This window comes from Aedes aegypti, chromosome 2, assembly GCF_002204515.2.
Source record: "Aedes aegypti strain LVP_AGWG chromosome 2, AaegL5.0 Primary Assembly, whole genome shotgun sequence".
NCBI lineage: Eukaryota > Metazoa > Arthropoda > Insecta > Diptera > Culicidae > Aedes > Aedes aegypti.
The window spans coordinates 339,641,056-339,655,353 of NC_035108.1; the positions used below are offsets into that span (position 1 = coordinate 339,641,056).

Here is a 14,298-nt window from a genome sequence, read left to right on the forward strand (position 1 = left end):
GTTCTCTGCGCCATTCAGGTGTTCATCGTAGTGCTGCTTCCACCTTTCGATCACCTCGCGTCCGTCCGTCAAGATGTTCCCATCCTTATCCCTGCACATCTCAACTCGCGGCACGAAGCCTTTGCGGGATGTGTTGAGCTTCTGATAGAACTTCCGCGTTTCTTGAGAACGGTATAACAACTCCACCTCTTGGCATTCCACCTCTTCCAGGCGGCGCTTTTTGTCCCGGAATAGGCGGGTTTGCTGTTTTCGCTTCAGTGTGTATCGTTCCACGTTTTGCCGCGTACCATGCTGCAGCATTGCAGCCCGCGCTGCATTCTTCTCCTCTAAAACCTCCTGGCACTCCTCGTCGAACCAATCGTTTCTTGAGCTCCGTTCCACATATCCGACAACGCTTTCGGCAGCGTCGTTAGTGGCTGCTTTGACTGTCCTCCAGCAGTCCTCAAGAGGGGCCCTATCGAGCTCGCCCTCATCCGGCAACGCTGCCTCAAGATGCTGCGCGTACGCATTGGCGGCATCCAATTGTTTCAGCCGCAAGAGATTGTACCGGGGCGGGCGTCGATACCGTACATCATTGATGACGGATAGTTTTAGGCGCAGTTTCACCATCACCAGGTAGTGGTCGGAGTCAATGTTGGCGCCACGATAGGTTCTGACGTCGGTTATGTCGGAGAAGTGCCGTCCATCGATCAAAACGTGGTCGATTTGCGATTCTGTCTGCTGAGGTGATCTCCAGGTGTACCGATACGGGAGGCTGTGCTGGAAATAGGTGCTACGAATGGCCATGTTCTTGGAGGCGGCAAAATCTATCAGTCGTAGGCCGTTCTCGTTCGTCAGCCGGTGGGCGCTGAACTTTCCAATCGTCGGTCTGAACTCCTCCTCCTGGCCAACCTGAGCGTTCAAATCTCCCATGATGATCTTGACGTCGTGGCTTGGGCAGTGGTCGTACTCGCGTTCGAGCTGCGTGTAAAATGCGTCCTTGTCATCATCAGTGCTTCCGGGGTGTGGGCTATGCACGTCGATTATGCTGAAGTTAAAGAATCGCGCCTTTGCATATCACCCATCACTATGACAGCTGTTCCCAGCTCGCGTGTGTTGCCGCAGCTCTGGTAGATGGTATGCTTACCTCTAAACGTTCGCTAAACTTTCTTGAACACTTTCACAATGAATTTTTGAAGGGATTTCGATGATTCCTGAAACAATCTTTGGAGAAATTCAATTTTTGTTTGTTAATCCAGATTCAATATATGAGGCATCCGAAACAAAATTCTTGGAGAAATTCTATAGAAAAATCCATCTAACTCCTTTAGAAATTTTCAGAGTAAGAACTGAATATTTTATCAGAATAAAAAAAAGCATTGAGTAAATGGAATACCAAGTGTGCATCTTATTGCAGTATGGGAGAAAACTAAAATTTCTTAAAATTCCAGGAACTCAAAAGTGCTTATTTGAGGCTGATATTTTGTATTGTATGATATATATAACTCATATCGCATACTAGATGAATAGCCAGAAAATAATTCTGATAGAATTTTCATAGCTATTACATTATAAGGCTCATTTATAATCCCAATGTGACTGTTATGCGGTTATAATTACCAATGTGACAAAACAATTTGGTATTTTTTTCGAATTTTCTAGAACAATCTCACAGATTCCATTAAGTTGATCGAAAGTATTTATCATTTGATGACTCTCCATGGTATTAACTCCAATTTGTCAAAAAATGTCGAATGTAACTGTTATGCAGTTATGGGCAGTATTAATATAAAGCAATTTAATAGAATGTAGAAGTATACCTCGAGTGTTTTTAATTTTTTTACTGCTCTATCCTGTGAGCTCAGAGCAGTGGGATTGGCCTTTCTTTTTTGGTTCTGGTAATAAATATATGTAGGTTAATAAATCATAACTAACGTCTTTTTGGTTGTAATAAATTACAGTTAGTGTAGATGTAATATAGGTTCATTCACAAATTGCATAAATGCTGAAGGGGGTAAGTAGGTGTCCTTGAGTTGTTACAATACACACAAAATTTGAAAAATATTCATACAAAATGCGTTACAATCGGGTGGATGAGTGTGAAAAATAGGAATTTTTGACGTTATGAAATTTGTGGACAAATCCCTTCCGGTGGGGAAAGTTCAAAGCAATCATCCACTCCAAATGTTACATCAGTTTGCGCTTCCAGCTATTTAAAACTGCGGTGAACTCTGGTACCGGGAGCCAAATAACATCCGAACAAGCGTTACGCTTCAATTTTGTGAATGAATTGCCTGTAAAGAAATCATTAATTGTGTTAAATCTTGTTTTAAATAAATAATAAATCAATAAGAATCCACCGTTCGGAAATACTATTGTTTCATATTGATGGTTGCTGAAGTGTTGGCTGCAGATTCAAGCTGTCGATATATTCTCCGGAATTTGTTCTGGCAATAGGACGGACAACCACGCTGACAGCCGATTTGGTTCCTTTGGAAATTATTTTTTATTCAACTCGTGTCGTTTTACTCCGCAAACACAGCTGTAACTTGCCATTTCACTCGTGACGGTCATTGCTCAGATTCTTGTGAGTTTTGTTTTGATTTGTTCTGTCAAACATTGTTGATGTTCGGCTGGAATTCGGTTGTTACTCCACAAAGGGCCTGAGAAAAATTATGCTACAATTTGGTTTCAGATTTCTGTACTTTAATTATTTTCATATAGTATACCGATTATTTTTATTAAACAATATAAACCTATAAATTAAAATGCATGTATCTTGTCACTTGAACTTTTGAATTCAATTGAATTGCCTGGTTTAAAATATTTGTTAATAATCATTTTCAAAATGCTCTATTTCGGAGAATAGGCCCTTTATTTTTTAACCATCTGCTGCAAAAGCGCTATCTATTGGCAAAGGTAGGAACATCTGTACTTCATCTGAAACATTTTAGATGGCGTTCACATATAACATAAAATGATCCATTATCAAGTGTTCCACGCAGCAATTTTGGCTCCACGAGCCAAAAGTTTGAAACCTCTTTAGACAACTTTTCGTAAGAACACCTCGATGCAACCTCTAGCTCAGGCTCTCCGATTCGAGTGACGAAGCAAAGAGTACGACAGATAATTCGGCCAACAAAAAATAAGCATTCTAAAGTGAATCCTGGAAGTTCTTGAATAGTTATTTACCCTATATCTTATCTGTGCTGCAAACGAATTATCACAACCGACCAAACATTACAAGTTTTTCTCTCATCTATCAATCGATCGACCGATTATCACCAATCACAACAGCCAATTATCGGCATTTATGTCGGCAAACATTGCCAACAGTTACCGATCGCCGATTAACCGTTCCGTATTTCAACGGACTCAATGTGATTGATTCGGACAAATTGAATTTTAAACAAATAGCAACCTAACTGCCCTATCGTGCCACTAATTGCATACCATCAGGGGAACATGTTGTGCGCCAACCATTTCCACCGTTGATTGCCGAGTGAACGCGACACGAAAATTAAAACTATGCGTGAGATTTCCATTCAGTCAATGTGCTCCACCGGGTAGCAACTTGAGACCTGAAAGGTAATTAAGACCCGCCAGCGCAGTCCTTTTATAACTGTGGCTCGGATGATTGACCGTCGGACCATTCAGTGCCCAACTATGGAAGGTAGTTCGCAGTTAGTTACGTTTAATTACGATTACAAAAATCCAACTCGGTTGGCTGACGGGCAAGAAAAATCACTTTTACTCTGCCAGAATGGTAATTACCGGCTATTATAGGGGAAATGTATAATTTTTATTTCACTTTGCATGACGTTAATTGGCCCGGACTGAAAGGTGACATTTGCGCGAGGCTTGAGCAGTTCGAGCTTTATAGGTAACTACGCAGTAGAGTGCGCCTTATTTTTCTAAACTTTTGCAAATCGAAGATCGTAGGTTCTACTGGTGCCCAGATAGCGGAAATCGCGCAGCTATACAGCAAGTCCGAGCTGAAGCAAAAATCCAGTATCCCATATCTTTTTTACCATCCTTACCATAAAAATAATGTTTTGTGTAATTTTCAGCTTTCCCAGTGGTGATTTAAAGGTGGCCCAATGACAATGTAGGTTTATACTATGGAGAAATTTTGAAAAATGTTAGTACTGGAATGTAAGTACAAATTTATCTTCTCATAGTGAAAACTCATTCTTCAAACTATAATAAATAACATTGAATCTCTCAAAAAATCATTTTTTCCATTATTGGAACATGTTCTAGTAATAGTGGTACTTGCTTACGCTTGTTTCTATTTAAGTGGTTTATATTGTTTTTCCATTAAAACTCACTATTATTGAAACGTCCCACTAAAGTTAAGGTTCTTCAATATTTTATACTATTCTTCCAATTTTTATCGCTCCACTTTAATTTTATTTTGACAAGGGCTATGTTAGAAAAATACGCACATAAATCAACATTGACTATAACACGTTTAAATCCGCACTGCAACTATTATAGGACACACAATACTACTCGATCAGCCACCCTATTAATAAAACAACGGGAAGATTGCTCTTCTCCAAACTTAAAAAAATAGCTTTGAAGAGAATTGTGCTTAAAGATTGTAAATGTATTACAGAAAACAATCTTATGTAAAATTCACTGAAGGGCATTCACAGAACTAGACTTAATCTTTGGCAGAAATTTCAAGGTTTCTCCGTTTCTTCTTCTTCTTTCTGGCGTTACGTCCCTACTGGGACAGAGCCTGCTTCTCAGCTTAGTGTTCTTATGAGCACTTCCACAGTTATTAACTGAGAGCTTACTATGCCAATGACCATTTTTGCATGCGTATATCGTGTGGCAGGTACGAATATACTCTATGCCCTGGGAAGTCGAGAAAATTTCCAACCCGAAAAGATCCTCGACCGGTGCGATTCGAACCCACGACCCTCAGCTTGGTCTTGCTGAATAGCTGCGCGTTTACCGCTACGGCTATCTGGGCCCTCCGTTTATGTGATTTGAATGCAAAAAAAAATCAAACTTTGCCCACTTCTGGAATATAAGCCACACCCTACTCGGCAGCCACTCCCTGCAATCGATGCCACTAATTAGAAAAACGCAGTCCGATAAATTTCAATCCCAAAAATTGAGCAATAAATTAAACATTTCTTCGCCGTAAATTTTGCATGGAGTTGCGGTTTTTCTTCCACCCAGCAGCTCGCAAAAGTGCAAAAACTGATCAATGGCTTCCGCAGAAGTTGGGCCCTATCTGGGACACAGACCGAGCCGAGAGCACAGTTCCCGTCCTGGGTAAGTAGCAGCAAGTGGCAAGTTTGCTGTAAAGTTAAGTTGAGGGCTGGGAACCGCATCGCTTCGGAAAGTGTCAGACAGTGGCAAAATTTATGAAGGTGAGCCGGTCGGTTCCAACGAGGACGATGCAACCGTCCACCCGGCCGATGGGAACCGATGGGTCCAATGGCTGCCGGTTGAGGGTGTTTTTCTCTGAGACCTGGTTTCGGTCTATCGATCGGACGGTTTTTTGGCACAATGGCACATTGGGAGGAGGTGGTGATTTCGTGAATTGAAATTTAGTAGCTTTGGTGAAGCGGAACTGAAGTCGGGATAGGTATGGTTTTTTTCCAGAGTGTGAAGCAGAATTTATTGGGAAGTTGATGCTAATTACTTTTCGATGAGGAAGCTCTCAGACAGTAGATTGCACAATGGATAATGTGTGAAGTAAAATTAATACAAGCTTAAATAATTCAACTCTATCTCATTTTCGAAGCAAAAAATAATATAAATTTCAAGGTACTGTAAATGAATCATTGTTGTATTTTTCATAATAATTCTAAAAAAAGTTATGTTCTAGTTTGAAGCGTTTTGTCTTATATGCCAGAACCGATGTTCCACGTAAAACCAATTTCAGTGTGTTATAATTCATATATGCTTCTTCAATTCTTATACCATCACAAATTTCATCAAGCATTGCATTATGCCTGATGATATTTGGCCAGCGTTAAGTCCAAGTGACGTTTTTCATATTTTGAGAAAAATGGGTTTAAAGACTAAAGCTCTGTAATTTTTAAACTCGTTTTAATGTTGGTTCAATATGTCTACACATCTTTGTATTACTTTCAAACAATATAATGTGAAGTTATTATCATGAAATATCATAATCTAAACGTCTAATAGAACGATTTTTTGATGGACTATGTGTACTTGGTCCACTCTGACTGAACTAAACATCACCGTTCTGTGATTTAATGCTAAATGGTCAAACTAGGTTCATATCTCTAAAATAAGCAGATTATCAGGACCCTTCGACACAAGTATCGTTCAATAATCCATATCGTCAATACCAAAATCAGTGGCATTACGATAGCTTGAAAATTAAGATATTGCAGGGTCATTGCATTGAAGACCATAAATATTCAAATATGTGTTCAGTCAGAGTGGACCAAGTGAAAATCTTGAATACCGACCAAAATAGACTGGTCCAATAAGCAGGTTCTAGAACATTCCATACATACACCATAGAACCACCATAAACTTCTATCGGACTCGGAAATTGACTTAAAAAATACAATAATGTATCAGTTTAGTGCTTTTCAACACTTGGTCCGCTCTGTCTGCACAGAAATTGTTGCAATTTCTGACCACCCATCCAAATATGGTTAATGGCCAAAAATCAAAATCAAATGCATCGAATCCCAGTGTTGATAAACTCACACTCAAATATCAATCAATACGCTCTCCAGTGAGAGCAAACTCATTAGAGATCTCACGCTTGAGATTTTGATGCAAAATCACTCAATCAACTCAAACCGTAAAAAATGATTCAATCGCAAAACCAGTCAAAAACTCGTAAAACCCGAATGTTGTTGTTTACGTTAGAAAGGATTATTATAATTTTAACAGACTAACAAGAAATTATTGCCGTTTGTGAGTAAACTGTGGAAATATGAGTCAAAAAGGTGAGCCAACTCATCCATGTTTTTTTGACTGCTGAGTTGCGCGATTGACAACTCACGCATGAAAAATCTCAAGCGTGAGTTATGAGAAAATGAGTTTTTCACAACACTGGTCTTTCCAGACGTTACCACAAAAAATACGGAATATTCACAACGATAGTCAGTGGGGTCTCAATAGGCTATTTCAAAATTAATCTGGAGATTCTTTCTGTGGTTTCGGGTCATTTGGCTAAATGCCGTTCGGCCGAAATTTACAAAAAATCTGTGGCGAACTAATATTGACATGCAACAAAGCAAAGGATTCCACAGCTATATTCTTTAGAACTTTAAAAAAGGTTTCACAATACAATATATCTATGCTTATATTTCAACAAAGAGTCTTCCTTTTCTAATAAATATTTACCGTTTTCCATTGCAGCTCTTCAAAACCCTCGTATTATCGAGCATCCGATCGACACGACAGTGCCTCGCCATGAGCCGGCCACGCTAAATTGTAAAGCTGAAGGAGTTCCAGCGCCCACCATTCAGTGGTACAAAGATGGATCGCTGCTGAAGATTTTCCCGGGATCACATCGGATATTTCTTCCAGCGGGAGAGCTGTTTTTTCTCAAGGTAAGTTAAGGTCAAACTATATATCCTAATTATGAAAAGCTTTGCCATTTGGATACTCTTGTCAAAAAGGGTAGAGTGAATATATAGCAAAACCTCTTTTCACACTCTCCCTTTTCGCGCTCGAAATTCCAACTTTACGCTCTCGTTTATTACGTTCCAAAAAATCCAACTTACGCTTCTGTCTGATGACGGCTCATGGGAACCAATGTAATAAGGGTATTTTTGGAACGGGACCGATGAATAAATGACGGAAAACGATGTCTGACGCCATTTAGTAATCGAAGACAGTGACTTTCGATTTGTGAAAATAACTTGAGACCCATGTGATATGGGTATTTACGAGACGAGATCGATGAGTAGAAGTCGAAAATCAATGTCTGACGCCATTTCGAAATCCAAGATGGCAATTTTCAAGACGAGACCAATGAGAAGATGCCAAAAATCGATGTCCACTTTGAATTCCAAAATAGCGTCAGATATCGATTTCCGGCCCCGGTCCCGTTCCAAAAACATCGGTAATGCATAAGGTTTCAAGCGATTTCCACAAACGGAAAATCACCTTCTTGGATTTCAAAATGGCGTCTACTCATGTGTCCTGGTCCAAAAATATTCATTTTTTATGGGTTTCAAGTAATTCTCACAAACCGAAAATCGCCATCTTGATTTCCAAAATAATGTTATATTCCGCATTTTACTCATCGATTCCGTTTCAAAGAATATCCATATATTATGGGTTTCAGGTGATTTTCACATCTTGAATTCCGAAATGGGGTCAGACATGAACTTTCGCCTTCTACTCATCGTTCCCGTTCCAAAAATACGAGTATTGCATGGGTTCCAAGCGATTTACACAACCCGGAAGTCGTCATCTTCCAATCCAAAATGGCATCAGACTAAAGTTTCCGTCATCCCAATTCATACCCTTGAGAAGAACCACGGATAAACCCCACATCTTTGCAAAACAATTTAAGACCAAACGAAAAGCTTTTTTACGCTTCTACTAGGGTAGAAGTACTAATTATGGTAATCGACATTTTGCTTATTGTTTACTATAATAAAAGACATTTTTCTTATTGTTTTACTATAATATAACGGCTTATATTCACAGGATTGAAAAACTTTTGTTTTTGATTATAACTGAACCCTGAACATTCGTGAAATAAGCTTCAAAAATAAGCTTACACATACACACAAAGTTTAAATTCACCCTCTCAAAAACATACAAAAGTGATCTGTCCATATCTCTGTGGTTACACGTCCAATTGAAACTCTCTAAGCCGCATTTGAAAGGCAAAGAGTTATTCTGACTTCGTATGCATTTTTTCAAAAACAATTTTTTGAATTTTGTATACTAAATTTATACTTAAAGTTGTGACATTTTTCAAAAAAACGCACTGAAAAATCATATCTAATTTCCTCAGCATTAGGTCGACCAAATTTTTAAATCAAAGTGTCATTAGAATCGTTATCGTATATTCTTTGAGGAGAACCCACGAAATTTTGGCGGAAAAATCTGAAAAGAATTCAAAATCAAAGAAACAGTCAGTCAAGTCATCGTGCAAAAGTTTGGGTTCACCCCTCATAATGATGCAAATCGTGCAAAAGTTTGGGTTCACCTGAGCCACTCACTCAACAATTTTGTCAATATCTCCGCCATTTTTCAACCGACTTTAATAGTTTAAAGTTTTTTTTTGAGCGCAAATAATGGCGCGTACATGATTGGTTTGAGATTTCACAGAATTGAGTAAGCTAAGGCGAGCCCAAACTTTTGCACGATACACCATACTGAGGGGTGAACCCAAACTTTTGCACGATGACTAGACTGACTGTTTCATTGATTTTGAATACTTCTCAGATTTTTCCGCCAAAATTTCGTAGGGTTACCTCAAAGAATATAAGATTACGATTCTAATGACACCTTGTTTTAAAATTTTGGTCGATCCAATGCTGAGGAAATTAGCTATGTTTTTACAGTGTGTTTTTTGAAAAATGTCATAACTTTAGGTAAAAATTTAGTATACAAAGTTCAAAGAATGTTTTTGGAAAAATACATACAAAGTCAGAATAACTCTTTGTCTTTCGTATGCGGCTTAGAGAGATTCAATTGGACGTTTAATCACATAAATATGGACTGAACACTTTTACATGTTTTTGAGAGGGTGAACCCAAACTTATGCACGGGAGTGTATGTCACCTTATTAGCAGTTTGCTAAGAAACACCCGAAGCGATGTAGGTACGATAGGCAAACAGTTTCAACACTAAATAAATCGCACTCGCTCGCTCCGCGTGTGTAGGAACAAGAGATGGATGGATATTGGTTATGAAAGGGGTCCGCGTGGTCTGTAGGGATTTGAATTCTAAACTTGTAACCAACTCAGTTATTGGGTCACCAAGTGGCTCGGTAGCTTAGTTGGTAAAGCGCTCGTCTAGCATACAAGAGTCCTGGGTTCAAATCCCAGCCGAGCACGTGGATTTTTTTCATAATTTCACCCATAATTTGTCCATCTTTACCACGCGTAATGAGTTAATTAATTTAATAACCATGCGGATTGGATTACCGAACAGCTCAATATAAGTGTCAGTTTAAGAAACACCCGTTTCAAAACTTATGTTTTCATCCGGTAAAACTGCTTCAACCGATAAATGTTTGTTGTCTAGTAAGAACAAATGAACAAATTAAGCTGGTGAGCAATTAAATGCACCGTTTTAAGTTGGAAATCGTGTTATTTCCACTATTTGGTACAAAGAATTTCAAAACTCAATTATGGCAATACTCTAGAGGCGGTTTGCTTACATGTTTTGATCAGTGAAATAAAACAAGTAAAGTCGTTTTACGGGTTTTGTCCTCAACTACTAGGATTTTTCAATCACACGTTCGAAAATGCACGCAAGCAGCAGCTGCTGATTCCATGGTACAGAGGGTTGTTTCAGCAATACTCGATTTTTGAGTTTTTGCTATTTTTTCCCCAAAATTAGGCACTGGAAACGTAATGTGAGTTCATTGATGCTGTTTTGTACGATGTTTTTAATTTTCACTTCATTTCGACTCCTTCTAGTTGCTCCCTTGAACCCATTGCGATAAATTGATTTATTGTCTATATAACACAAAATATTTGGAAAATTTTATGAGCAATCACTTTATTACTTATAAGCGTTGCATTATCATTCACTCTGGACTGCATTTGAGTTCATTTCGTGCAAATATTCGATAGTCCATAATTGACACACTTTTATGTCGAATACTAGGAACACTATTGCCATAATCGGTACAACGACAACGCTTTTTAAAACCAATTTTTAGTAGCTACAACTCAATTTAGTACAAAAACTGTGTAGTTCAACTGTTTCGCAAGGCTAACATCAATAAGTCATGCTTACTTTTTAAAAACGTGGTTAATTCTTTTTACTTAAGTACGCTCCCTCTATTTACGTTCCAATTCTTTTAACGCTGGGGTTAGGGGCGTAAAAAGAAGTTTGACTATAAATGATTTCAATTGAAAATCCATTAGAATCCTCATAGAATTAGCATCATAGCATTAGCATCATCATTCTTCAGGAACCTTTAACCCGTATAGGCCTGAGTGAAGGCAAAAATTCTAAAACCCTCACCACTCAGCGAATTCTTAATGGATTCAAATGATTTTTTGTCAGTATACCGGTACACATATCTAGTTTCTAAAAGTGGATAGAGGAATGCGGAAATATTCCTACGGTCGGAGTTATTCCGGTGGATCACTGGGTCAGGTCGGGTGAGAAGGGTACTGTGCGTTTGTGCCCCTGGAGGTAGGCAAATTTCAAGACACAGATAATTTCCGGAATCGGTTATAATGTGGCCACTATATGACGGAATTTTAAGAAAATTGCGTCAGTGTAAACCTTTTGAGAAACGATTGAATAGGATAACTATGAGTTTTGCATTTGATTAATCATACAAATGACCATTTCCGGGTCCCGGGACGCCTCAAAGTCACGATAAAGAGGCCAATTTGTATCTGAACATCTGTGTCAAGCTTATGGGAACGCATTTGAGTGCACGATTACGAATGATTTCTACTTTTAGAGCATTGAAATGGTCGCCGTTAAGTCAGAGGGGACCAAGTACAAAACTTGGGAAAATTGGATCTCATTTGATGCGAATTTACCTTACCTCCGTTACACTTTGATCAGATTTGAAGAATACTGAAAACTGCGAGAGATATGTAATAAATTTACTTTGGATGATCAACAAAAATCGATAAAAGTGTGCAGTCAGAATGGACCAAGTGCTTATTACCATAACAGCGAAAATGATCAGCGCGCTGAGGAATACGAGGAAATTAAAAACATTTAGGAGATTTGTCAGATTTTTCGACATCGAATCATTCTTCTACTTATCCATCAATAGAAATGTATGAATATTACTTAATTCGATGCATTTGATTTTGATTTTTGAGCATTTACCATATTTGGATGGGTGGTCTGAAATTGCAACAAATTCTGTGCAGACAGAGTGGACCAAGTGTTGAAAAGCAATAAAATGATTGATTACTGCATTTTTTGAGTTAATTTCAGAGTCCAATAGAAGCTTACGGTACATCTATAGTGTATGTATGGCATGTCCTAGGTCCCGCTTATTGGACCAGCATATTTTGGTCAGTACTCAAGATTTTCACTTGGTCCACTCTGACTGAACGCATATTTGGATTTTTCTGGTCTTCAATGCCATGACCCTGCGAAACCTTAATGTTCAAGCTATCGTAATGTCACTGATTTTGGTATTTACTATATGGAGTATTTAAGAATTTACGATACTGGTGACGAAGGGTCTTGATAATTTGTTTATCTTATAGATATGCACCCAATTTGACCATGCAAGCATAAAATGATTGTAATTTTCCAAGAAATTGTTCAGTCAGAATGAACCAACTCACTGGTGGTCTTTAGTTCATTCAGAGTGGACCAAGTACACATAGTCCATCAAAAAATCGTTCTATTAGAGGTTTGAATTATGATTTTTCATGATTATCACATCACATTATATTGTTTGAAAGTAACATAAAGACGTGAAGAAATATTGAACCAAAATTTAAACGAGTTCAAAAATTACAGAGTGTTAGACTTTGAACCCATTTTTCTCAAAATACCAAAAATGTCACTTGGTCCACTCTGACTTAACGCCGACCAAATGGTTTAGTATCCAACGTATCCATAGTCGGTTCTTCCGGGCATTACGTCCGAATGGCCACATCCGGTATATTTTAAACGGTGCAAAACTCTTCATTTATAATGTTGAATATTAGATCTTGAAGATTTATGCAAATAAAAATGATTCTCATTGCAAATAAATAAAGGTAACTTGGCATGTCCCAAAAAATACCCGACTTGACCCAGAGACCCACCGGAATAACTCCGGCCACAGGAATATTTCCGAGTTCCTCTGGCCACTTTTAGAAACTAGATATGTGGGCCAGTGAACTGACAAAATATCATTTGAATCCGTTAAGAATTCTCTGAGCGGTGAGGGTTTCAGTATTTTTGCTTTCACTCAGGCCTATACGGGTTAAGAATTCAGTGGTCTTCCTGTAAATTCTGGTGTTAATCTTTGCAAGTCCGATGATAGTCTTTTAAATTCCCTTAAAAATCATGAAATGTAACATTTTGATATTGTTAGGAATTTTCTAAGTGGTAAGTTTATGACATTGATAAGATTATCTGATTTTTTTGTGGAAATCCTAGGGTTCAAGAAGAGAATCTTAATTGCAACTATTACCATCGGAGTCATCACATTTCCAATAAAAATCTCACCATTTCCTGTTCGTATCAGCACTTACTCTTTCTCGGCATTCTCTTGTGTGGCGGTCTCTGTAGCACTCGTTATCTTCCTCGAGAAGAAGGCTTATAGGTATCCCTGCTATCATACAGACTGCCTGCGATGAAATGGTATGATACGAACTTTAGACCCACATAGTCATCAACCTATACCTACTGCTCAGACGAGATCGGTTCCTTTCCGTCTTCATTGCAATCACCCATGCTAGACCTCCAATTCTGATGATCGATGTTGTGACGCTCGCTAGCATCCGCTTCTTGCTGCTTTTAATCGACGAGTCTTTTGCCATGATCTGAGATAACACCGATATCGCCTTCGCCGTTACTTCACAGACATTGTCGATATGTTTGTTGAAATGAAGCCAATTATCAATTATCACCCCAGATGCCTAACTTCGTGCTTCGAGTTGATGATGCAACCATCAACCGTGACTCTTTCCTGTTGCACTGTCTTACGATTGCCGATCATAACCACTTCAGTTTTGTGGTGGGCTATCGACAGCTTCTTGTCCCGCACCCAAGCTTCTACAGTATCGATTGTCTCGGTTGCGAGTTCCTCCATCTCCTGTCTTGATTCACCGACTACTAACAGCACCATATCGTCCAACTGGCGTGATAATTAGGGGCTTAAAAGCAAAGGGGTGTGAGTGACAAAAACCTCGATTTTCTTGTAGAAAATCTGCTTTGTAGTTTTTTCAGCAATTCAAGGATTATGTTATTTTTTCTGTTTACACCTCTTTGCGTTTGAGTCCCTCAAATATAGTAACTTTTAATTTCCCGCCTAGGCTTCCATAGGGTTAACATTTTTCTTAGTTTCACTGTGCACAAAATATTTGCCAACGTTTGCCCTACCCATGGTTTCGAACGAGGACGCGCCTCTGGATGAATGTATCCAACAACCCAGTGAACCACGTATCGTATCGTATCGTATCGTATCGTAAAATC

General features: G+C 38.7%; 1 protein-coding gene across 1 annotated transcript in view; it reads left to right on the forward strand.

Moving 5' to 3' along the window:
* Window positions 1-14,298, forward strand: part of LOC5568493 (protein sax-3) — a 566,012-nt gene that overhangs the window by 423,353 nt on the left and 128,361 nt on the right. Inside the window, exon 3 of the mRNA XM_021846078.1 lies at window positions 7,351-7,544. Coding sequence (XP_021701770.1) covers window positions 7,351-7,544 — 194 coding nt within the window. The remainder of the gene's footprint in view (window positions 1-7,350; window positions 7,545-14,298) is intronic.